Source organism: Pipistrellus hanaki (assembly GCF_964339955.1).
Source record: "Pipistrellus hanaki genome assembly, chromosome: 3".
NCBI lineage: Eukaryota > Metazoa > Chordata > Mammalia > Chiroptera > Vespertilionidae > Pipistrellus > Pipistrellus hanaki.
Genome location: NC_140505.1, coordinates 184,543,776 through 184,566,347, shown reverse-complemented (window position 1 = coordinate 184,566,347; position 22,572 = coordinate 184,543,776). Strand labels below are relative to the sequence as shown.

General features: G+C 43.4%; 1 protein-coding gene across 1 annotated transcript; it reads left to right on the top strand.

The window, feature by feature from the left end:
• Nucleotides 1-1,717: 1,717 nt before the first annotated feature.
• DDX17 (DEAD-box helicase 17) lies at nt 1,718-22,569 on the top strand. Its single transcript, XM_084877686.1, has 13 exons — nt 1,718-2,095; nt 5,290-5,440; nt 6,963-7,062; nt 9,505-9,638; nt 9,942-10,007; nt 11,630-11,771; nt 12,365-12,525; nt 12,613-12,785; nt 13,107-13,217; nt 13,480-13,541; nt 14,357-14,416; nt 18,313-18,549; nt 19,567-22,569. Exons 1-13 carry the CDS (start codon nt 2,046-2,048, stop codon nt 20,070-20,072), a joined length of 1,953 nt encoding a protein of 650 aa, XP_084733812.1. The 5' UTR covers nt 1,718-2,045; the 3' UTR covers nt 20,073-22,569.
• Nucleotides 22,570-22,572: the final 3 nt, after the last annotated feature.

The window sequence follows — 22,572 nt, the reverse complement described above, 5'->3', positions numbered from 1 at the left end:
CCGTTTTCTTTATTTTTTAACATATTTTATTGATTTTTCACAGAGAGGAAGGGAGAGGGATAGAGGGTTAGGAACATCGATGAGAGAGAAACATCAATCAGCTGCCTCCTGCACACCTCCTACTGGGGATGTGCCTGCAACCAAGGTACATGCCCTTGACCAGAATCGAACTTGGGACCCCTTCAGTCCACAGGCCGACACTCTATCCTCTGAGCCAAACTGGTTAGGGCTCCCTTTTTCTTTTTTAGTTAGCTACCCCGACGTAAACATTTGTCCATCTCCCCCACTGTAACTCCATGCGTGCAATACCTGATTTGCCCATTGCTATGCCCGCTCCGAAGCACAGTGCTTGGCCCGTGAGGCGTTCAACATTTGCCCAATGAATCTGATTGCTCATCTGCGTCTACGGCCCAAGAGACACCTGAACGGCCAGTCAGGAAGCCCCTTTCCTTATGCTATTCTTGTAATAATTTTAGAAAGAGTAGGAGACAGCAGCCCACAATTACGGGTCTCAAGTCTCCCCACTTTAGAAATCAGAGCTGGACAAGTCTGACTGCATCTGACCGAGAAGGTGAGGCTTCTAAATGCAGTTTGGGGGAGGAGGAAGCCGGTTTGAAAGGCATGGAGAAAAAAAACAGGTCTTATCAGCTGGCGGGCGTGGCTCAGCGATGGAGCAGCGACCTATGCACTGGAGGCTAGGGTTCGATTCCTAGCCAGGGCTCAGGCCGGGGTGACCGGCTCCAACCCCGGCGGAGGGCAGCGATGGGTGAATCTCTCATCATCGATGCTCCTCTCTCTCCCTTCCTCTCTGAAACCAATAAAAAATATTTATATTTAAATACAAAATAAAAACAGACATGCCTTCCCCTTTCCTGTCTGAAAACCACCTTTCCAAGGGCCTGGAGCGGGCGCCTGAGCGGCGCCGAGCACCGGCCTGAAGGCGGCGGCGGGGCCTCAGAGGCAGCGCCGTTGGGCGGCGGAGGGACCCCAGCGGCTACCTTAGGGGGCCCCCACCCCCCACTTGGTTGCTGGCGAGGCCGCTGTGCTCAGCCCGGGCAGTGCACGCATTCTGCGGGGGGCAGGGTCGTCAGTGTGAACCGGGAGGAGAAGGGGGCTTTCACCCCGCCGGGACCTCGCTGCCCGCCGCCCCCGGCAAGAACGGCGCCCGTCATGGCGGCCGGCGGCGGCGGGCGGAAGGCAGCCGAGAGGAAATGGCGCCGGGGCGGGCGGCCAGTCTCCGCGGGCCCAGCGCCGCGGTGCCGGAGCGCCAGCCGGGAACCGTCCAGCCCGCCGGGCTCCTGGCACTCACAGACCCTGTAACATGCAGGGCTGTTATTCTCTTTGCAAAAATAAAGCCCGGCTATCGCCCCGCGCTCGAACTCGGCAAAAACCCTCTATTCTTCAAAGAGAATTCGTTACGCACACTGCGCATCCCCGCAACAGTGGGCCGGCCGACGCCGCAAAGAATGTTACGTCGCGCCGGAGGCTCTTCCCACCTTCCCGCCCCGCGTTCCAGTTCTGGTGGCGCGAGAACGCTACGCCCGCTCCGTACTTTGTTTTCCTCCTACCGACCGTAAAGTGCGCCCAATCTTCGCAAGTGGCGCAACGTGCTTCCGAGAATACCCGTAGTGCTGCGCCAAGCCCGGGGGCTATCCCGCCACGCTGTTTACGTAGCGCCTCCGACGTACGTAGCGTAGCGTAGCGTTAAGCCGGAGCAGCCTCAGCCGCCGGCCGCCATTTTGTGCAGTCGCCGGGAAGGAAGGAGACGCCTCAGCCGCGGCCCTGCCGGGTTTGAGCGTAGCCAAACCTACCCACCGACTTTATTTACCCCGATTCTCTGTGTTTTGCTACCGTCTCCGACGAGAGAGGCGGCGACGGTGGCGTCTGCGACGGGAGATAGCGCGTCGGAGCGAGAGAGCGCCGCGCCTGCCGCCGCCCCAACAGCGGAGGCGCCGCCGCCATCGGTCGTCACCAGGCCGGAGCCGCAGGCCCTCGCGAGCGCGGCCATCCGCGCCCCGCTCCCAGACCTCTACCCGTTTGGGACCATGCGCGGCGGCGGCTTTGGGGACCGGGACCGGGACCGGGACCGCGGAGGGTAAGGGCGAGGAGGAGCGGGAAGGCCTGGGGAGCTGGGGGTGCGGGGAGGCCGCCTGCGGGGACCCCCGGGCCTGTGAGCGGCGCTCCCGCCCCCGGGGGGCCGGGCACCGGGGCCTCACGGCGCCCCAGCGCCCGGGCCCACGGTGACCTGGCGGGGGAGGGGGGGGTGGCCTGGCGGCCCCCAGCTCCCTGGGCGGCCCCGGGGGCGGAGGGCGCCCGGGGCCTGGCTTCCCCGCCTCCGGGCCGTCCCGTCCGGGAAGCCATGGACCCCCGGGCCTCGGCGCTGAGAATAGAGTGAGATCCTAACGCGCAATGGCTTCTCGTGTCGTTTGTCGCCAGAGGTAACTTAACGGGACTGGAAACCTGGTCCGAAGCCAGAGGCCGGCTCTGGCCTTACCACCGCCGTTAGTCGCATTTAAATAAACGGGAGGGCGCGCGTTGGAATGGAAAGCAATGGAATTGCCATCTAAGCGGCGCGTTTGCGAAGGGAGGGGTTTTTTGTGTGGAGTCTTGGTAGTTTTTTTTTTTTTTTCTTCCCCCTTCCGTGTTTCGGTCTTTAGTTTCTATAATTGGACTCGGCCTCGCTAGAAAGTTTGTGATGGAACGCCACCACGACACGGTTGGAAGTTAGCAGGCTTAAAACTGAAGCCCCCCCAGATGCTGGAATTCAAATCTTATCATCGACTTAAACGAGAAAGTTGCGTAAGAGAGAGAGAGATCCATGCTGGTTTGTGCTGGTTCTTATTTGCAATAAAAGTTGCCTTTACTCTGCGTTGTCCTCTGGAATTGAGGTGACTGCTTGTAATGGCCTTTCTGCAGTAGGTGTTCGGCTTATTGTTTTCTCCCAGCTTGTCTTTTGTGGGTCACATATACCAGTATCAGGTCTACCAGTCACAAGCACTTCAGTGGTCGCATAATTTACAAAATAAAAAAAAAGATTGTTTTGATCTATGCCTTGTTAGGAAGGAAAATACCTTCGCAGTTTGGAGGACTAGAAGAGAGCCGTTTGCTAAGTGTTTCATAGTACAGCTAAGTTTAGAAGTGAATTTACCTACTGAAGTTAAATAAATGGTCCAGTAATCCCTCTCAAGCTTTATCCCCTGAGCTCTAAGGCCTAGGAATCCTTGTACATCTGCTCCAGCATTCATCTACAAGGAAGTTTGAACCAGCATCACTCATGACAATATTGAAAATAAATGTCTAGATAAATTGTGGTATTCATACAGTAGAATTCAAGGATACCTACAAATATGGCAAGACTATAAAAAAGAAGGGAATGTTTAAAATTCGAGGTAGTTATGATGGAGGTTGTAAATTTGAAATAGGCACAGGCTACTAAGGATCTATTGCCTGATTACTTAATATTTCACTGCATCATATATATGCTTTAGTAATAAAATTTGAAAAGTGAATTACTTAGAAATAAAATTTGAAAAATGGTCCATATTTAGTTTATACCATATTGGCTCTTTAGTATCAGAAGCATTTTTAAACGCTTTAAAAATTCTTCATTTCAAGCAAAGTGACACTCAAAATATGTGCCCTCACTACACTTACTATGAAAAAATTTTTTAAGCAAAAGCAAAGTTTATTGAGAGACAGACTCCCTCTAGCAGGGAGAGGGCCCAAGTGGGTTGCCCACTATGAGTTTTTTTGTTTTGAATTGCTATTGTTTTGTCCTTAACTGTAATACAGAGCTGAAATGGATTATTATTTTCAAAGGGGAATGACTGAGGTCAGTGTACTTGCACAGTCCAAAGTGTGCATTGTTCACTTTAGCATGATTTTGCATGTTGATATGTAGAGCCAAATTAAATGAATACTCAATAAAGCATTAAGGAGCAGCATGGCACGCCAAGGTAATTAGGACACATGCATCTTTAAAGGATGGCATGGATTTGCTATGAAATTCTGCAAAGGTAATGGCTCTCTTGAATATATATTGAAATCAGCATTAATTATAAAGGCAGAGACAGCATATTTATTAAGAACCCCATGTTTCAAATTATATAATTAGTATAGAATGGTATGTCTTGGATAATTAGCAAAGGCATTAGGAGGAAGGAAAAAAACATTTTTATTTAATAAAATAAGGGGTTCTTTTTTTTATAAACCTTAACAGGAACCAGGAACCTTATTGTTGAAAAGTTGTTCTAATTCCTTAGTTTAAGGTCTCGGTTGCATTGGAATGCAGGAGCAGCAACAGCATTGAAATGGCACCTTCTAAGAACCACATGAATTAATGTAAACTGTACTGACAATCTCTAAAAGTTGGTCTTTGCAAGACTGTTTAGAGACTTGGCTTTCCTTTATTTCTAAGTTACTAAAATTGTTTTGGTTTCATTTGCAAATGTGTGTGTGGGCTGATCCAGGTGGTTTTTGGACCTGATGGCATATGGAAAATGCCAGAGATGTTTTACCTCTGAGTGTGTCTCTGCTTGCATTATGCTTTTCCTGGGTTGGTTCCTGGTTCCTCTGGCCAGCTGAGCAATAGTGGAAATGAAATTGACTCAGTTCTGCCTATTGAATGTAGGTGTTCACTGATCCCAAGAAAATTTCCTGTCAACAATCTTTATATATATTTGCATTCAGAGAAATGTCTAGCTAGGTCTTAAGCCAGTTTTTCAAGAATTGCTTGAAATCCAGGAAATTGAGGCCCTTTGAAATAGTATTGATACAACCTGTCACAGGCTTACCCTTAACTTAAGCTTAAGCTAATGTCTTCCCTTACCTACTTGTCTGAATATTAATTACAAAAGAGTAGAGACTTCTGTTTTTTCACTTTAGTATCTTGACCTCTTAAAACATTATTTGGTATATAGGGGATACCCAGTAAGTATTGATTGAATGCTAAATTGTACCGAGTGCTTACTCTACCGGATACTGTTTTAAGCACTTTACCAACTCATTTAATCTTTACAGCAACTTCTGAAATAAGTGGTATTTCTACTTTGCATAAGAAACCGAGGGACAGAGAAGTTAAATAATTTGCTCAAAATCATCTTGTAATTGGCAGAATTAAAATTCAGACTTTTTTTGGATTTTAGAATCGGGTTGAAATCCTCATGATTATTAATAATCTTTAATTTCTCACCTATTACAACTATACCATATCTTTTGCATGTTCTATGGCGCCTAGGGTATATTTATTTCTTCTAAAATACTAACAGCTAAATTTTTTGATGTTTCCAGATTTGGAGCAAGAGGCGGTGGCGGCCTTCCCCTGAAGAAATTTGGTAATCCTGGGGAGCGTTTACGTAAAAAGAAGTGGGATTTGAGTGAGCTCCCCAAGTTTGAGAAGAACTTTTATGTGGAACATCCAGAAGTGGCAAGACTGACTCCAGTGAGTTGTGGGTTGTTTTTTTTTTTTTGGGGGGGGGGGGGTGTATTTATTTATTTATATGCCTTTTTTATAAATAGTAATGAACCAAGTAAACATAGTAGCCAGAATTTACACATACATTGCTATTGCTGTTGTATGTTTTATTCTAGTGCAGGGGTACTTCCTTAGATTCTTAATAAAACTGCTAGTACCATGTTTCCCCGAAAATAAGACCTACTTACAGGTTTCCTTCTGAGTGAAATATAAGGCATCCCCTGAAAATAAGGCCTCCCTAGGCTCTGTCTCAGAATGCTATTGCTAAACATGAGAGATTTGGCCTACTGATTCTGAAAGAAATGGAGTCACAAGAAATTTACCAGGAAATTCAGAAATTGGATTGTTATGATGATGTTCCAGAAGATGACATGATTGTCATTGAATAAATGAGTCAATTCTTGATACTGTAGGATTCACAGTTTGTCTGGTTTGTGTTGACAACTACTGTACTACTGTACCATATACAGGTAATAAATTTCCTTTATTTTCATTTAACAATAAATGTGTACCGTATTCTTCTTCATGGAAAAATAAAGACATCCCCTGAAAATAAGACCTAGCGCATCTTTGGGAGCAAAAATTAAATAAATTTAAAGTATTGGCATTGTGTACTCCTGGTTTTTAATCTCATTACTGGAGGCCTGGTGCATGGATTCTTGCACTGGTAGGGTCCCTCGGCCAGAAACCATCTCAGATTGTGAGAGGGCGCAGGCCAGGCCAAGGGTGCACATTTGAGGCCTGGGAGGGCTCTAGAGTGTGTCTGGCCTGTCTTGCCCAGTCCCAGTTGGAGTGTCTGCCCCCTGGTGGTCAGTGCACGTCATAGCGACTGGTTGAACGGTCGGACCCTTAGCATATTAAGCTTTTATTATATAGGATAAGATAGGATTACATTTTGTCCCTCTTCCTAGTTCTGATTTTGGGCAGGCTACTTAACATTTCTGATATCTGGTTGTTGTGGTGGTGTGTTTTTGTTGTTGTTGTTGTTGTTGTTTTTTGTGGGTGTTTTTTTTTTTTCTTCTTCTTTTCCAGCTGAGTAGTACTCCATTGTGTAAATGTACTACTGCTTTTTTTTTTTTTTTAATATATTTTATTGATTTATTTTTATAGAGAGGAAGGGAGAGGGATAGACAGCTAGAAACATCGATGAGAGAGGAACATCGACCAGCTGCCTCCTGCACACCCACCACTGGGGATGTGCCCGCAACCAATGCACATGCCCCTGACCGGAATCAAACCTGGGACCTTTCACTACCAGACCAATGCTCTATCCACTGAGCCGAACCGGTTTTGGCATGAGTATCTGTTTCCTTGTGTGGAAAAAAGAACTCTTATCACCTGCTTTATTGACTCACAAAGTTGGGTGTCTCCTCACTCGTTTTCCATTTTAACTTCAAATTGGATGATAATTGTTCAACTAAATTGCTATATAAGGTTTTTGCATGTTTAAAATAGCTTTTTAATTTGTCTCCTCCTTGTTCTTCCATAGTATGAGGTTGAAGAACTACGCCGTAAGAAGGAGATTACAGTAAGAGGGGGAGATGTTTGTCCTAAACCTGTTTTTGCTTTCCATCATGCAAACTTCCCACGTAAGTATTCTCACCAGGATCTTCATTGTTAATTTGGGTTGAATGGTTAATATGGGTAATAGATTGTGTAAAGGTTTTGAGCCAAACTCATGACTTTGCTGAAAACACAAGTGGGATACTGTTCACCAAGGTAATTATGGCCTCGTAGCATGGCTCAGTGGTTGAGCGTCGACTTATGAAATAGAGTAGGGCGTGCAGAAGGCAGTCGATGAATGATTCTCTCTCATCATTGATGTTTCTATCTCCCTCTCCCTTCTCTGAAATCAATTAAAAATGTTTTTAAAATAATTTGCCAGGACCGGTTTGGCTCAGTGGATAGAGCGTTGGCCTGCGGACTGAAAGGTCCCGGGTTCGTTTCCGGTCAAGGGCATGTACCTTGGTTGCGGGCACATCCCCAGTAGGGGGTGTGCAAGAGGCAGCTGGTCAATGATTCTCTCTCATCGATGTTTCTAACTCTCTGTCCCTCTCAATTCCTCTCTGTGTAAAATCAATAAAATATATTTTAAAAAAATAAATAAATAAAAAATAATTATGTAATTTTTTTTACTTTTTAAAACCTCAAGGCCAGCCCTAGCTGGTTTGGCTCAGTGGATAGAGCGTTGGCCTGCAGACTGAAGGGTCACAGGTTTGATTCCGGCAAGGGGCACATTCCCAGGTTGTGGGCTTGACCCCCAGTAGGGGGCGTGCAGGCGGCAGCCGATCGATAGTTCTCTCTCATCATTGATGTTTCTCTTTTTTTTCTTTTTAATATATTTTATTGATTTTTTTTTATAGAGAGTAAGGGAGAGAGATAGCTAGAAACGTCGATGAGAGAGAAACATCGACCAGCTGCCTCCTGCACACCCCCTACCGGGGATGTGCCCGCAACCAAGGTACATGCCTTTGACCAGAATCGAACCTGGGACCTCTCAGTCCACACACCGACGCTCTGCCACTGAGCCAAACCGGTTTCGGCATCATTGATGTTTCTCTCTCCCTCTCCCTTCCTCTCTGAAATCAATAAAAAAATATATTTAACAAAAACAAAAACAAAACAAACCTCAAGGCCAGAAGCAACAGAACCAATTCCTATATTGTTACATAGGAGGTGTTTTTTTTAATGCTCATCTCTTTTCTGATCTATAACTTTTTTTAGAGTTTTCTCTTCACCTAGGGCAGTGATTTCTTTTTAAAAATATATATATTTTCTTGATTTTTCACAGAGAGGAAGGGAGAGAGATAGAGAGCTAGAAACATCGATGAGAGAGATACATCAACCAGCTGCCTCCTGCACATCCCCCATCGGGGTTGTGCCCACAACCAATGTACATGCCCTTGACCGGAATCGAACCTGGGACCTTTCGGTCCGCAAGCCGATGCTCTATCCACTGAGTCAAACCGGTTTCGGCAGGGCAGTGACTTTTTAACCACCTCCTTCTCATGGCACACACAAACTAATTATTAGAATTCTGTGGCACACCAAAAATACATGCATTTTCTGCCAAGCTGACAAAAAAGGTGTCATTTTGACTCATTCACACAGGACGGCTATTGTGTTGGCTGTCTTTTTATTTAATTGATAGTCTTAAGGAAAAAGAGGTCAGTCTCCCTAACTAGATAGTCAGGAATTGCGTGTTTTAAAAATTCTTGCAGGACCGAAACCGGTTTGGCTCAGTGAATAGAGCGTCAGCCTGCGGACTGAATCAAACCTCCCAGGTTCAATTCCAGTCAAGGGCATGTACCTTGGTTGTGAGCACATCCCCAGTAGCGGTTGTGCAGGAGGCAGCTGATCGACGTTTCTCTCTCATTGATGTTTCTATCTCCCTTCTGTAAAAATATCAATAAAAATATATATTTTTTAAAAATTATTGCGGAACACTGGTTGAAAATCGCTGCCCTATGGGTTTTGCCTCTACCTGTTTAAAAAAAAATAGCAGAATGGAATTGCTTTCTAGCTGGATATAATTTGAATTTGACAAACAATAAGTGATGACCATGTGCCAGTGCCATCTTAAGAACTTGAGGGCAGTGGTTTTCAAGTTTTTGAAGGAAAGATAAATGGCTCTGGTATCAGCTCTCTGAAAGGTAGTAGTTGGCAAATCAGGGGTGTAGTAACTAAAGAAAAAACACCTCTCATGGAGAGAGTAAAGCTGGGTAAATTTTGCCAAAAACCCTAGCTGGTTTGCTCAGTGGATAGAGCATCGGCCTTCGGACTTAAGGGTCCTGGGTGCCATTCCAGTCAAGGGCACATGCCTGGGTTGCGGGCTCAGTCCCCCAGTAGAGGGTGTGCAGGAGGCAGCCGATCAACGATTCCCTCTCATTGATGTTTCTGTCTCTTCCCCTCTCCCTTCCTCTCTGAAATCAATAAAAATGTATTTTAAAAGAAAGAGTTCTTTTCTTTTGGCTGTGTTTTACAAAAAGCATTTGGTTTTACTAAAAGCATTAATATTTATTCTCTTACAGAATATGTAATGGATGTATTGATGGATCAGCATTTCACAGAACCAACTCCGATTCAGTGCCAGGGGTTTCCATTGGCTCTTAGTGGCCGGGATATGGTGGGCATTGCTCAGACTGGCTCTGGGAAGACATTAGCGGTACGTACCGGCATGGGAAGACTTGTAACATTGTGGTGACTGACTTTGTTATTCTAAATATCCATATATATTTCTCAATTCTTTATAAAATTTTAATTTATATTGTGTAGGTAATACTTTAGCTTTATTAGCTATGTGAAATAGATGAAAGCATTTTGTGTTTAAATTTGCGTTGCACATATTTGTCACAGATCTACTGTTTTTATTTTCCTAGTTGGCCATTATCAATTACTGTGATAATTTAGAACTTCTAAGATAATGGCTCAGTTTTCTTACAAGACTGTCATTCTTTCCCCCCCTCAGTATTTGCTGCCTGCAATTGTGCATATTAACCATCAGCCATACTTGGAAAGGGGAGATGGTCCAATCGTAAGTGTGTTTCAGTTTGCTTATAATTCTTACAGTTAAGAATAACTGTAATTTAATGATTACTGTGTTGAGGCACTGTGCTTTACCTACTTTTTCAAATTTCATTCTCATCTCTACCCTTCATATCTGGAAGTGATATTATTATCCCCATCTTACTGATAAATTTTAGACAGTGTAATTCAATGACCTGTCCAAGGTCATACAGCTATAAACAGTTGAGCTTGAATTTGAATCAATATTACTCCTAATCACTGTGCACACTACCTTCATATATAAGCATTAGTTCAAGTGCAGTTCGTAATTGATCAGTGATTCTCTGGGGGACACTAAAGAGCAGTGAAATGAGGTCCCTGCTCTGGATTTAAGTCAGGTTTGGGATGTATATTTGTTGCTAAATAACATTTTTGTTAATATTTATAGAGCAGCATAGTTTTCTCTTTTGGTTCTTTTCACTCCCACTGTTTCCTATAAGTTCAAGTAGGGTCTTTAAACATTTTGAATACATTTGTATCTGAGTGGGTATATATATATATATATATATATTTTTATTTTTAGAGAGAGAAGGGGAAAGGGAGAGAGAACCATAGATGGGCTGCCTCCTGTACACCCCATACTGGGAACTGAGTCTGAAATCCAGGTGTGTGTCTGGTGCATGAGATGACACCTAACCAACGGAGCCACATCTCCATGGCGGTGCTTTTTTTTTTTTCTTTTTCTTTTTTTCTTTCATTGAGCTTGTGCTTGCTATATTAATATGTACATTGTTGTAGTATGTCTTAAAATCCACAAAAAGAAATAACATTACTTTGCATTATGTATTATGTAATGTATTTCATGTGGCTGAGTCAGCTTTATCATCATCAGCTAGTGTCTGATGGATCAGTAAAGAGCAGGATTCATTGTTAACAGTGTATATGATAACTGTTTCAGAGTGTCGTCTTTTGTATCATTTTGGCCAACTACTTGTCAGCTTATGAATAAGTCATTGTTTTTTGCCTAAAGTGCCTGGCTGAGAGCTTAGACTAGAAGTCAGAAAAGGGTCAGCTCTGTTTTCTTACAACCCTAACCCGAGGATATTTTTTCCACTTCTGTTTTAGAGAGTTAGACGTGGCAGGGGGTGGGATGGGAGAGAGACATTGATGTGGAGAGAGACATCGATTGGCTGCTTCCATAGGTGCCCTAATTGGTCTGGGGATCAGACCCGCAATCCTTGACCCTTCGGTGCGCAGGCTCATGCTCTTCTCACTGAGCCGTGCCGGCCAGGCTTATCTATTTTTCACTAATACTTAACGGTATCATTTTAAAACCATTTGTTCATTTTGTGGCAGTTCTTTAGTTAAAACTAGGTAGTACAATCTGTAAATCCACTTAATAGCATATATAAACAGTAATGAACCATATGTCAAAAGTAAACTATTATTCCAAATGCTAAATATTAGCTCTCATAAATTTTTTGGCACATTTCAATCCACTGTCTCTTATATCTCTACATTCACAGCCTCCCGTCCCATTACATACTTTGAAGTACCAAATTAGACAGAAGGAAAAGTATTAGAGAGCCTTTTGTACTTTTTTTTTTTTTAAACTTGGGATATGTGTTTCAAGTGTCTTGTTTGTTTCAGTGTCTAGTTCTGGCTCCCACGAGAGAGCTCGCCCAGCAGGTGCAGCAGGTGGCCGATGACTACGGCAAATGCTCCAAGTTGAAGAGCACTTGCATCTATGGCGGTGCTCCGAAAGGCCCCCAGATCCGAGACTTGGAACGAGGTAATGTTTTAAAATTAGCATATAAGAATTATTAATTTATTTCATCTTGTCAATTTCTGTTAATGAAATTTAAGACTAAAATAGAGGGTTCTTGTGAAAAAAAAAATTCAGTATTTTAGCAGGTTGAAGTTTTTAGGTATGGTTAAAATACTCCTTTGGGGAAGTTCAACATGGCTAGAGACTTACTAGTATACTTTGTGGAGGTATGATGATTATGCCTAAATTCTTACAACGTGCTTTCCCAGGTAGTGAGTTAAAATGTAGCTAGCTAGTTCTCTGCAGCATGGAGTACACCACCAGAGATGGTACTTATTAGTTTGCCAACGCTTGGGCAGTGTGTAAAGATTATTAATTTCCCTGGCCAAGGTGGCTCAACTGGTTAGAGCGTTGTCGTGTACTCAAAAAGGTTGCAGGTTCGATCCCCCGTTGGGGCTCGAATTAGAGGCAATCGATCACTGTTTCTCACATTGATGTTTCTTTCTTCCCTACCCCCTCTCTTTAAAACTCAATTTAAAAACACACGCAAACATACCCTTGGGTGAGCCTTTAAAAAAAAGATTCTTAGTTGCTAGATCTTCGGTTTTCTTTTACAGGTGTTGAGATCTGTATAGCTACTCCTGGGCGCCTGATAGATTTCCTGGAATCAGGAAAGACAAATCTTCGCCGATGTACTTACCTTGTACTGGATGAGGCTGACAGAATGCTTGATATGGGTTTTGAACCCCAGATCCGTAAAATTGTTGACCAAATCAGGGTGTGTAAAGCTGCTAATATGCTCTATTTATACCGTTTGCCTGTCGCGGTTCCTTAGCCTAAAAGAAAGCCTTTCCTTCCTTTCCAGCCTGACAGGCAGACACTGATGTGGAGTGCCACCTGGCCGAAGGAGGTGAGGCAGCTCGCGGAGGACTTCCTCCGTGACTACACCCAGATCAACGTGGGCAATCTGGAGCTGAGTGCCAACCACAACATCCTCCAGATTGTGGATGTCTGCATGGAAAGTGAAAAAGACCACAAGTATGAGTGCTCTCACCGTTTCCATCATTCTGATAAGCCTTTCCCTAATAATCCTCCAAAATTAAAGCATTGGAGAAACTTCTTTTTGAGGTCTGAAAACACTTAAAATATTGCTAACTTTCCAACAATCCAGTCTTCATGTCATTTGTCAGAACTTCGCAGTTAAAGGCAAATGATTCTGGATCCTTGGGTTTAAATCCCAGCTGGATAATTACCAGCTGGAGAGAAAGTGCTGTGAGGGGTGGAAGTTGCAGACATAGCTTCGGCATGATGTGTTGGGAGGTCTCTGAATGGCTGCACTGTCGCTGGTTTTGTTTTCAGGTTGATCCAACTCATGGAGGAAATAATGGCAGAAAAGGAAAATAAGACAATTATATTTGTAGAGACAAAGAGACGCTGTGATGACCTCACTCGAAGGATGCGCAGAGATGGGTGAGTGCAGCACCGAAGTAATGGGTTAGTTTCGGGTTTTATAGTTCAGTGGGGATTTCTCAATTGGCATTGTGAATGTTGTATAATAGTTTAATAATGCCTAATGATGTCTGTGCTCTTTAAATGGACATAGTCTTTATTTATGTGGTCTATAATAAATTTTCATAATTCCATATGGTTGCACTTTTTTTTTTTTTTTTTAAGCTTAGTTTTTCTTTTTTAAAAAAGATGTCTAAAATATTGATCACTTTTCTTCTGACAGTTGGCCGGCTATGTGTATCCATGGAGACAAGAGTCAGCCAGAAAGAGATTGGGTACTTAATGGTGAGTTCAAAACTAAGCATTGTTCACACTCTGTTTCAGGGATTGACATGCTTCTGTGAAAGGACCAGACAGTGAATATTTTAGGCTTTGCAGGCTGTGTGGTGGTTTGTGTCACACCTGTTAGTTCTGCTCTTCTAGCACCAAAATGGGCAGACAAATACGTAAGGAAACAGCTCTGCTGTGGTGCGACAAGTCTTTGCAAAAAGGCACTGCCATTTGGCCTGCAGGCTGGAGTGCGCCTCGCGTTGCTCTGGTTAGTGGAATGTTGATGCACTTTTGGCATGTCTTTGCTGTCCTTTAAGGGCAGCAATGCTGGCTCTTCGCACTTTTGTACAGTCTATCCCATCCTTCCTTTATGTAATACGTTCTTGTCTCTAGAGATATGCTCGCCAGCCCAGAAGCTTTCCAAACCTTGTATTTTTGAGATTTTTATAGAGGGTTTATTGTGTAGTCATTATTGATCATTAACTCAATTTCCAGTTCCTTTTCCCTTCTCCAAGTGTGAGGGGGTGGGCCTGAAAGCTCCAGGTTTCTGATCATGGTGTGTGTGTGTGTGTGTGTGTATGTCTCCAGCCCTTATTAGAGGTAATTTTGTCTATTGCTGTTTTTGCTAAAAGGCAATATAATTAAGATTTTCAAAAGAATTACAATTTCCCTTAAATCTAGAAGACCGAGGCATGGTCTGACACCATTATTTGACATTTAACTGGTGTGGTGCAGGGAGGAATGTTCACTCAGTCGTTTTCTTAGAGGCACACATACTCTTCGTTTTGAGTGTACAGCTCGGCTTTCACGGAATCGTCTTTGTTTTGCAGAGTTCCGTTCCGGGAAGGCTCCCATCCTCATTGCCACAGACGTGGCCTCCCGTGGGCTAGGTTTGTATAGACAGGTGTCTCTGTCAATGGTACATGTATCTCTGGGTTTAAAGATTTGTCATTTCAAATTAGAGTTGTATATGTGTGTATTTAGATAAATACTTAAAGGAGAGGAATACAAAGTATGCTTTTTTATTTATTTTACCCCTCCCCCGGTTGTTTTTTTTAACCTTGGCATTTTTGTTTTTGGTTTTTATTTTCAAAGTCTCTTCCTGCTCCGAACAAATGGTTTGGGTCTGCAGCAAGGCCTAGCTAGGCATGACTGTTCGGACCGTTAGACGGAGCGGAGACCGCGGAGACGTTCAGTTAAACGCTCAGCTTCTGTTGTCAGGTGGAACGAGCCTGATTGCACCTAGCTGTTAGAAACTAGTTTTCCATTTCTTCTTCCTCAGACCAGTCTGTGCGGTATATAGAAAGAGGTCCAATTCCATGAATGCTAACACAATATATTCTTGGGATTTAATAAGTCTATAAACATTATATTCTGCAATTAAATCTCCATTGCCAACTTTATTTACTGAAGTAAAATTATTATGGGAACTATTTCATTCATCCCCTCCAACCCATACTCAGATAATCTAAGTGCTGTCTTCCAATTTAAAAACTTAATTTGAGGCTTTTTCCCCTGGAGTTTGTGGCTTGTGATGATTTGAGATATTTTGTATTTTAGCCTATTCTGAGCTTAAACAGGGATAACTCAAAATGTTTACATTAAAAAAGGTATTATTTCTGTCACAAAGATGTCTTTTAAATTACTGATTGGTACCTAAATTCTTGCCCAGTAAGGTGAGAAGTACCGTATTTCCTCATAATATTTAACAGAGAGCAGCTATTCAGATAACTGGAATACAAAAGTAATGAAGACTGTACATTGCACTCAGCATTCCCTCCTTCAGAGGTGGTGACCCGCAGCCATGACTGAACACTGTCTCTGCCCTCAGGTCATGTCTGGGTCTGGTTAGGATGTGGGCCTTTCGGGAGAAAAGGCTGCGGCCTGAAAGCAGTTACAGAAAAGCTTTCCGTGATGGTGGTTTTTAAACAGGCTTGCTATGTGCTGGTAGCTTCTTTGTGCATCTTGCCTAGACATTTAAAAATATTTGTTCCCCGTCCCCTGCATTTCTAAACCAAATCAATTGGCTACCATTAGAATACCTTAGACTCTCATCCCGCCCCCACTCCTCCAAGTGCGGGGAGAGGGAAAACACCCGAGTCTGTTTCTTGTTACTCAGCATCAATGCTTGTTTTGGGCCCCTTTGTTCGCTGCCTTGTAAAAATCAAAGGAGGGAAAACCCACCAAAATGGCAGAATGCTGACCAAGGTCCTACAAGATCCTGGAAAGTGAAGGCTTCTACCTCATAGACAGGGGTGCAATTTTCAGCTGAGTCACCAGGCCTTTTTTCACTTCCTGTCAAGCGATGGCCTCTTAAATGTTCCCTCAGGTAAGTTCTTTGATTCCCATAATGTTATAATCAGGAAATCACTATTTATTACTCCCTTTCCACTGAGATATTTTTGATTTTTCCATTTTTTTGTTTAAACTACATGCTGTTAAGCTAAAAGTATTGAATTTATTTTGTTTTGTTTTTTAACAGAAGCTTTGATATCAGCTGCAGATCTCTCAGCACATGGCTGAGGCAAATCTACATTGGCCCGAAGCAGCTCTAGATGAGCCTGTTGGCTAGTCTGTCCCGCCCAATCAGTGATTGGCGGCTCAGGCCATGTGACAGGGCTTGTCAAACAAAAGCTGTTCCCCTAGGCAGTTGGCCAAACGTTAACTTTTCAATTTCTCCCCCCGCTACAGCATCTTCTCTAAAGGCAGCAAGATAATATTGTGGCCATGCACAAATATCAGCAGGGCAGGCTTGACTGGAGAAAATCAAATCCTGCGCTTGCTCTTCCGTGTCCTCAGCCCGCTCTGTGCACGGACAGGACACCTTTCTAGTATGAAGAACTGGCACCATGTCTGCCCCTATTGCCCCCTCCAGAAATGCCCCCAAGTGTTAGTATCTGAACCGTGACTTCGGTCCCAGTGCTTTCTGCCAGGAAAGCACACGTCTGGACATCTGTGCAGAGCTCTGCTGGCCCTGCTGCCATGGTCAAACACGATGGGACTGACTAAGGAGCATTGTCCTGTCTCTGAAGATTGATCATGGCGCTAAGTCCCGTCCCCACCTCACACCCACCCTGGCCCCGTAAATTTTTATTTTTCCTTTATTGCTCAACGACCCTAGCCGGAGACTCACGCTGCCCCCTGTGATGACTGCCTTCTCGTCTTTCTGGTGTGATTCAGGACTTAGGGGTCAGTAAAGACCGAGGAGCCTTTATTGTAATAAGAAACAGACAAATGCCCCTTTCTTCACAGGCCCTTTAACAATAGCTGATTTTTTTTTTTTTTTTTAATCTTTACCCCTTCCCCCCTGAAATTAATCCAGTCTGGGCAATAGATGCAGTCTGACCCTTTGGATGTGACTTACATTTTTTTTATTAATTATTTTTTTCTACAATCACCCCAATTATCCTTGGGGGAGGCGTTGGAGGACCTGAAATTTTTACCCGAACCCAGGTTCTCCGGCGCTTGGCAACCAAATGGGGCTACAGAGAAGCATCTAAGCCAGTTCACAGAGCGAGCGTGTGTGGGGACTTCTCACTGCCACGGACCCTTGATGCATGCTCCCCGCGCTCCAGTGGTCCCGTGTCAGAAGGCGGAGTTTTCGAAAGGAGGCCGCCAAAAATAAAAGGCAAAGAGACGGGATCGGCTGCAGCGGTTTCCCAAAGGAGGAGGGAGTGTGCATCGGTCTGGTAACAAACAGAGAATGTTTTTTAACTACTTATAGCACAAAAATCTGTGTTTTATCTAGGATATTTTCTGAATATTCTTTGTAAAATGCAGATTTTTTTCCACAAAACATTAGGATTCTTTGTTATATTCTTAAGTTTGTTTTTGTTTAAGTAGGTTAAAAAAAAGAAGGTACATTTAGCTGAAAGCATTACACTAACATTTACATACTTGAAGCATTAGGAGGTTATTCAACTCAATTCCCAGCAGTGGACAGAACATTAAACTCGTGTCTCAAGGTTTCATGGTTTTTCCCACACTCTGGCTATTTAATGTCCCGGGTTACATAGACAATCTTTGATCAATTGAAGCAAGTATTGAGTTAAAATAACCTTGAGTTGAGCAAAAATATCTTCATTTGGCAGAGCTGGGCTTGGTAGTATAGTGAAATTTTAGTGTAATGTGCTCTTGTAATTGAAGGGGGAAAGCTAATTTGGATATTTCTGCAAAGGAAACTAGATGTATACTTAGGCTCTGGTTGGTTTTTTAAAATGTAAGAGCAAAAAGATTTTAAAATATTTTCATTAAGTCTCCTTAAAATGTAGTACTAAAGTATATGGAGTTCTTTTTGTTTGTTTTTTTGTTTGTTTTGTTTTTTCATTGTGCTCTGTGACTGGTTTAAAGGTAAGTTTGTTATATCTCTTGTAGATTTTGACAGGCTTCTCCCAACAGAGTAGAAGTGATTTGGCCTTTTAACTTAGTGGTGGTACCACTTCATTCCAGTTTTGAAAAAGATAGAGCTGGAATTTGGTGTGACTTCTGTCAGTATATTGGTCAAAATACAGACAGAAGTGGCAGGAGTTTGGCTGGTTGAATGGGATTCTCTTAGGATTTCATAGCTGATAAAGATGCCACTTCCTGTGCATGTCCCAAGAATCATTAAACCTCTTTTACTCTGTTGGGATGAGTCTTTTTTTGTTCCTGTTCAGAGTGGTTACTAACTTAATCTTCTCTCCTCTTGCTGTCATCTGCATTGTGCTTTCCACCTGTTGTTGGCATGTCCTTTACCTTCTCTTTCCCTGCCACGTCAACCTACACTGACTGATCGTTGGCGTTGAAGATGTGGAAGATGTCAAGTTTGTGATCAACTATGACTATCCAAACAGCTCAGAGGATTATGTGCACCGCATTGGCCGAACGGCCCGGAGCACCAACAAGGGCACTGCCTACACCTTCTTCACCCCAGGAAACCTCAAGCAAGCCAGGGAGTTGATCAAAGTGCTGGAAGAAGCCAATCAGGCCATCAACCCCAAGCTGATGCAGCTGGTGGACCACAGAGGAGGCGGCGGCGGAGGGGGTAAGTCCTGGAGTTTTCCAGGGACTGCCAAGGTATCTTTTTGTATTTGTTGTGCTTTGTTTTTTTTAATTCTGTGAAGACTTTAATTACGTAATGGTGCTCAGTAACAAAGGACAGTGCTTAGTTTTTACGATCTCTTCTGAGTAAGACAGTGTGAGGGTCCTACTTTGCAGCCTTTTATTTCTGTAGATAATATAAAATTGACCTTTGTATTTTTTAAGTAAATTCTGGTGTATGTTCAGAATTAAGCTGAATTATGGCTACTTTAATACCTAATTTTATACCATTGTATAGGAGTAGAGCAGGCAAAGTTATTAAATCTTTAATGGAACATATTCAAATGGTAAACATAAAGAATATTCAACTACCTATCCATTTAGAAACTTGATTTACTTGAGGATTACTGAGAAGCTAAATCTTATAAATTTAGGAACAATGTTGAATTGTTCAAAGTTATTGAATCTAAAAATTAGATGCAAAATATACCAGAATCTACACCTATCATTTTGGCATCTCCCCCCAAACTTACTGCATGCATATTTAAGCTCTACATTGGGATTACTTGAGAGGTTTATGTATACAGGTTTTGGGGCTTTAGAATTGAGCTAGGAACCTGAGCATCCTTCTTAAAGCTTGTGAGGTGCTTCAGATGCAGTTAGGACCACAAAGCAATGCTTGGGAACCGCTGTGCGTTAGAATGGGATCCCTTCTTTCATGGTGGTACGAGCTTAGCTGTGTCTTTGCCATTGTTCCTAAGTTTGTAAGATTCAGCTTCTCAGTAATCCTCAAGTAAATACGGTTTCTAAATGGATAGGTAGTTGAATATTCTTTATGTTTACCAATTGAATATGTCCCATTAAAGATTCAAATTATAGGTATGTTTTTTAAGCACCGAGTTGGAGGCTGGCTAGTTAAATATCAAGAATGTTGAATACTTTTGTACTTAGTAGAACATTTTCATGTGGTTATGTTTCCATCATAAGTCTGGCATTAAAAATTAATTGTATCCTTCATCAGGAGGTCGTTCTCGATACCGGACCGCTTCTTCAGCCAATAATCCCAATCTGATGTATCAGGACGAGTGTGACCGGAGGCTTCGGGGAGTGAAGGATGGTGGCCGGAGAGACTCTGCCAGCTATCGGGATCGCAGTGAAGCCGATAGAGCTGGTTATGCTAATGGCAGTGGCTATGGGAGCCCAACTTCTGCCTTTGGAGCACAAGCAGGCCAATACACCTATGCTCAAGGCACCTATGGTGCAGCTGCTTATGGCACCAGTGGCTATACAGCCCAGGAATATGGCGCTGGCACCTACGGGGCTAGCGGCGCCGCCTCGGCTGGGAGAAGTTCGCAGAGCTCTGGCCAGCAGTTTAGTGGGCTAGGCCGGTCTGGGCAGCAGCCACAGCCACTGATGTCACAGCAGTTCGCACAGCCTCCTGGAGCTACCAGTATGATAGGTTACATGGGGCAGACTGCCTACCAGTACCCTCCTCCTCCTCCTCCCCCCCCTCCTTCACGTAAATGAAACCACTCAAGTGGTAATGACTCGTGCAGACTTACTACATTTAAAGGATCGCTGTCTTTCCCTTTTTTTTCTGTTCCCCTTCTCTTTTTTATTCCCCCAACCCCCAACCATTGTGGTTTGTCTCTTATGCAGATTAGTTAGAATTCACTGCCAGGTTTCTTCTGCCCGCCAAATTGATCCAGTCTAATAATAGTTTTTGTAAAAAACATATATATAGCTGACTGGAAGAGATTTCCCCCCTCCCCAACTTCTTGCATGTTGAGGATATTTGAGCTATTTTTCATCTTAAAAGAAAAGGCAAGGTATTAGGCCCTTTTGTGGGAGTCCTTTTTGTTGTCTTGAGTTGGTGGGTGGGGAGGCTAAAGGGTTGAATTCCGCAGAAGAAGATGGCACCTGTGCTTTAAATTGTTCTTATTACTGAGTTAGAAAACCGAGAGAGAGTTCCCTGTGTATTTTCCATATGGTTTTTCATGTTTCCCGAGCTGGGACAGGCTTCCTCGGGCCTGATGCGTTTCTAAGACAGTGCTTTGCCACTGTCCTTTTGGCTGATTGCTTCTTAAGTGCATTCACAGTTTTGAAAAATTCCTAATTGGTTTTGTCTCCCTTACACTCTGGCCTCCCCCTTCCCAGTGAATAAAAAATAATCATTTTAGTGTCAGGTTAGAAATTGAATTGCCAAGTCTGAGTATTTTAAGTGTATCTTTTAAATTAAAAAACCCAAGTGTTTATTGCAATAGTTAAAAGTAGCATCTCAGCATCTGGGAAGCTGCCTATTTTTCTTCCCCATATAAACAGGGACCATCTGTGAAATGCATTTTTCAACCAGACAGCTGCTATTAGCAGAGTGAACATAAATGCTCACTGGAAACTTTTATTAACCAGTTAAGTGCATTCACCTGCACTGTAAAAACCACCTTTAATTATAAACAATACACTCAATGGGATTTTTTTTTTTAACTATAGAGCTAGAATAAAAGCAACACTTTGCCAGCTACGCAGCCCTTTGGCCAAGTGGTCCTGAATAAAGGATCTTCAGGGTTTAGTAAGAGAGAACTCTTACTCTCTTCATACCCTGTTGTCTGCAGTGCTCGTAACAGCTTTGGGTGCACATTTCCTTGGCACCCTTTCGCACTCAGCTTTTCACAGGTAGGTAGCGCTTAGGAAAAGTTACAGAGGACTGTAACCCAAGTCCTTGTCCTTTCCCTCCGTCTGAAGGTAGGTGAGCTTGTCCCCTTCACAGTAACGGTGACTGTTTTTGCCGAGACTACCTGTAATAGGCCTGGAATGGATTTTGTGTGCTCGTGTTCCCCATAACAGCACAGGGAGATCAGACAGAGTCAGAAACCTGGCTCATCTAGTGTAAGACTTCATATTTAATGTTGTCATCAGTATTGCTTATTCACAATGTAGTTAAAGGGGGAAGGGCCCGCTGCATTTTTGGCTGAGGCCTGAGCGCGTGCTCATTTGTAAGATCCAAATATCTCAATACTTGGGGTTTTTGTTTTTTAATTAAGGGAGAGAGAAGGGCTCGTTTCTGAGGGGTTCTGAAAGTATGGTTGAAAATCAACATACAGGTAGGTTGTGAGCATAAGTTGAAATATATGCATGTGAGAACGTTGCCATCTTTGCCCACTCCTACACCTCTCCCCCCACTCCTTTCTTAACTTCTTTTTCCCCCTTATAGAAGTTGAGGCCGAGAGAGGTTAGTAGGCACAGGAAAAACAAGGCTAAACTGCTCTGTGCTTTTAAACCAAAGTGTTCTTGCCCGCCCCCCCCCCCCCCAAAGAAAACGTTTCTGTTTGCGTAAGCACTGACCAGTCCATCGTAGACATTGCTACATGAGAATTCTGATTTTTTTCTTTTCAAAACAGGTGCCACCAGAGGGGCTGTCACACTCACTTGCAGGTCTGAGAAGCATCCCTTTTTATGAAAGGTCTCTGGGCAAGCAAGCAATAAATAATTTGTCTGCTGCTTGCCGCCCTTTTTTCCAACAGGGATATTGTAATCATATAGTCAAGTTAGCATGTTCCAGATCCCAAAAGCTGTGTGGCCGGCGCACAGCTGGAGCCAAGCAGAGTTGCTCCTGTGGTCTAGAGTAACCTGCCTCCATGCCTGTCACTCATAACTCAGCTTCAGAGCACAGGCATCGGGACCTCATCTGATGCTAGGTATTGCTGTCATGGTTAAAACTCCCTTCGGGAAAGGATTTCAACATTAAGCTACGGGGCTGCTTCTCCCAATCCCTCCTCAGCAATTCATGTGTGGAGTTCTGTCATCTCAAAGGTTGGTGGCTTTTGCTTGGGATCAGTGCTCTCTATTCATGTCCTTGCTGGTCTCTGAACACATTCCTGTTGCGTTAAGACTTGAAAGATTGTAGATGTGAGATGTCCAGGCACAGGATGCTAAGAGCTATGTTACTATTCTTAGTTTGTAAATTGTCCTTTTGATACCATCTTGTTTTCTTTTGTAGGTATAAATAAACACTGTTGACAATAAAGTG